This window comes from Vombatus ursinus, unplaced genomic scaffold (genome assembly GCF_900497805.2).
Source record: "Vombatus ursinus unplaced genomic scaffold, bare-nosed wombat genome assembly UNPS02014777.1, whole genome shotgun sequence".
Classification (NCBI taxonomy): Eukaryota; Metazoa; Chordata; class Mammalia; order Diprotodontia; family Vombatidae; genus Vombatus; species Vombatus ursinus.
In genome coordinates, this window is record NW_020954555.1 from 1,124,579 (window position 1) to 1,128,008 (window position 3,430).

At 48.3% G+C, this 3,430-nt stretch overlaps 1 protein-coding gene across 1 annotated transcript in view; it reads right to left on the reverse strand.

The window, feature by feature from the left end:
• TRIM63 (tripartite motif containing 63) overlaps window positions 1–3,430 on the reverse strand; it is a 17,257-nt gene extending 13,827 nt beyond the window's left edge. The window contains exons 1-2 of the mRNA XM_027864968.1: window positions 3,038–3,430; window positions 1,526–1,692 (exon numbers count right to left, since the gene is read on the reverse strand). Of these exons, the coding sequence (XP_027720769.1) occupies window positions 1,526–1,692; window positions 3,038–3,196 (326 nt within the window). The 5' untranslated portion in view covers window positions 3,197–3,430. The remainder of the gene's footprint in view (window positions 1–1,525; window positions 1,693–3,037) is intronic.

Below are 3,430 nucleotides of genomic sequence, written 5' to 3' on the forward strand. Positions count from 1 at the left end.
TTCTAAGGTCCCTCCCAGCTCTGACATTCTGGGTTCTAAGGTCCCTCCCAGCTCTGACATTCTAGATTCTAAGGACCCTCCCAGCTCTGACATTCTGAGTTCTAAGGTCTCTCCCAGCTCTGACATTCTCTGTTCTGAGGCCCCTTCTAGCTTTCATAATCTAAAAAATTTGGGTAGTTTTTTTTTAATCAAAGCGCTTTCTCTTCCTCTATCTCCTTTTATCCTTACAAGGAGTCTCTTTATCTCTACTTTACAGACAGAAAACAGGGCCTGCTAGGAAGCACCATGCTTCAGCTCCTGCAGGGTGGTAGAGCTGAACCAGAGTCCCATTGTGCAGCCCTGGGGCTCTGGAACAGGACACGTCCAAGCAGGCCCTTGGTTAAGGGTTTAGACAGGAGGCTGGAGAGAAAGGAGGACTTTGGAAAGCCAACCACCACAGCAGCTTCCCTGAGAGCTTCTGGGCCCTGATACTAGAGCACCCATCACATAATTCTGTCTTAGGGTCAACGAGCTGCTGTTCAGTAGCTCTGTGGCCTCCAGCAGATCATTTCCCTTCTCTGAACCTCAGTTTCCTCATCTACAAAATGGGCCCAATAATACTTTTTTCCCCCAATAATACTTATACTGCTTCCCTCACAGGGTTGTTCTAAAGCTCAAAAAAGCTAATGTATTTAAAGCACTAAATTAATGACAAGGCCATAAATTACTGCTGTTTATTATTCTTTTCCTAGTTCAATATTATGGTTATTCTCACTCTTTTCCAATGAGGAAGAAGGTTCCCAAAATTGGTTCCATCATTTGGTAAAGTTCCAGCTTTTTAATTTCTTCTCCCCTTTTTATCTCTTTCTCCCTTTTCCCTCTTCAGCATCAGCAGTTATGTACATAATGAATAGTGCACTGGACCTGGAGTCACTAAGATCTGAGTTCAAATCTAGCTTCAGACACATACTAGCTGTGTGATTCTGGGCAACTCACTTAACTGCTGTCTGCCTCAATTTCCTCATCTGTAAAATTAAGGTAACAATAGCACCTACTTCACAAGGTTGTCACAAGGATAAAAATGAGATATTTGTAAAGTATTTTAAAGTAAACCTTAAGTACTCTATAAATGCTAATTATTAGTAGTATTATCATCACCACAGAAGGTGGCTGACTGGCCAGTCCCAACCCTCTCATCTTACCTCTAATGCCTAGGGCCTGGGTATGGGGGAAATCAGTCTCCATTCCCTGGGCTCCTGGCAAGCGAGGTCTTATCTGGACTAGCCCCATCAGGACCTTAGAGCTGGGGGCAGTGAGCTCTGGGAGGTGGGCTTAGCTGGATGCAGAATCTCGATGCGGGTTTGTGGAAGGGATGGAAGGTAAGAAGGCAGGATGGGATCTAGGATCCAACCCTTCTTCCCAGGAGCTTGGCCATAGACAGTACGGACCTCTCCTCTTTATCTCCAGGGACTCCTTTGAGACTAAGAAAAGAAGACCTCCCCCCATCCCCATTCAGCAGCCCAGAGGACATGGGAGGAGAACTGACCTTGAACACTCCTGTTTATAGATGTCAATGATATTCTCCACCAGCAGGTTCCTCTGAAGCCCATACACCCCATGCCTGTCCATGATCACCTCATGGCGGCAGGATGGGCATCGGAAGCGGCCTCCTGAAATGGAGCTACCTCGGTTGGACCAGTAGGGGTTTGCAGCCTGTGGATGCCAAGGATAGAGGAGAGGTCTGGGGATTCACCATGTCAGAGAAGTGTCCTTCTCTTGCCACCACCACCCCTTCCCCCAGCCAAGCTTTACTTTACTTCCTAGCCTCCTCTTTCCAAGGAATCTACCTCTGACATTTACTACCTGTATGAACTTGGGCAAGTCACTTGATTTCCCTGGGCCTCAGTTCCCTCATTTGTAAATTTTTAAGGAGAGGTTTGGACTGAATGAGGTCCCTCCTGGCTCTAGATGTAGAAATCTATGATCCTAAGAGTTCTAATGAGGAAGAACCCATTTCACAGATGGTAGGTACAATTGTAGCCCAAAGCAACCAACCAGGGGTAGTATGGTGTACTTGAGAGTCAGGATGACCTGGGTTTGAATTCCACCCAATATACTTCCTAACTGTATGACTCTGGGTAAGTGGATTCATTTTTCTCGGGCTTAGATTTCCATCTCCTAGTGGTTTTTTTTTTTTTCCTGAAGCTCAAATGAGATAATACATTTAAGTATTTGCATTTAATAACTGTCAGCTAGTTAATATCATTTTCTTCTAAATTGGAGACTTCTCTCCCAGGCTAGCATCTGATCCATCCACCCCCAAAACCTTATCCTTCTCTTGAGAAAGGACACCCCCCCCATTTCAGGAACAGCTGTGAACCCTTAGCTGGGGAAGACACTGCCTTCCTGATCACCTGCCCCTTGTCCCAGCCCCTCCCTCTTCTCCTGGCCACCCCAGGGCTCTGGGCCCACTGCCACCCTGGAGCTGGCTTCAGCTGGAGGGGTCTGGTTTCTCTCTCCTCTCTCCTTACCCCCCCATTACTAAAATCAGTTGCCTCTTGGAACTCATTGGTCAACAACTTTATCAAAAGAGGGGGGAGGATGAGAGGATTAGGGGGAGCACTAGTGGAAAAAAATCTTGCGTCATGGAGAAGGGCAGGAGTAGCCAACTGTCTCCCTACCCCCTCTCAGGCCCCACAGGAGGCTTTTGGGGAAGGGCCCACCGTGGGGCGGGTGGTAGGAGCAGTAGGAGATTGTAGGATTTAGAGACAGAAAGAACCAGAGAGATGATCTAGCCCAACTCCCTTGGTTTCCGGAGAGGGAAACTGAGGCCAAGAGAAGTTGTGACCGGCCCAAGCTCATACAAGCAGAGCTGAGATTCTAACCTTGGGTCCTTTGACTCCAATCTGGTGTCCCATGCTGCCTCGTAGAGAAGAACTATGATGACCCAGAGCCTAGCACATGAGGCTGGGCCAGTTTAGGCCCCAAAGTCTCAGGAAGCTTTATATGGGGATAAGGGTGTGGGGGGGGGTGGTTGTTAGGGCCTCCAAGCACTGACCTGAAAGATATCGTTGGCACATTTTCGGCATAGGTTGTGCTGGCAGGGCAGGATGACCACGGGCTTGGTGAACATCTCCAAACAGATGGGGCAAACCAGCTGCTTCTCCAGGTTTTCCATGGGGTTCGAATCATGGATCAGACCTGACTTATAATCCATCCCGTGGGGGAGCAGCTTCTGGCTTCACAAGCACACGCTCAGCAGGCGCCCGAAGTTCCAAAAACCTTTCCCTTGCTGAATGATGAGCTCCTTTCCTCTCAGCTCTTCTCAGACTCTGGGATTCTGTCTTTGTTCATGGTTCCTTGGCTATTTATAGCCAGCCTTGGGTCACATGAGCTTGTAGGAGAGGGGACTGACCAGGCATGCCGATGCCCAAATTGGCCAAGGGGCTGT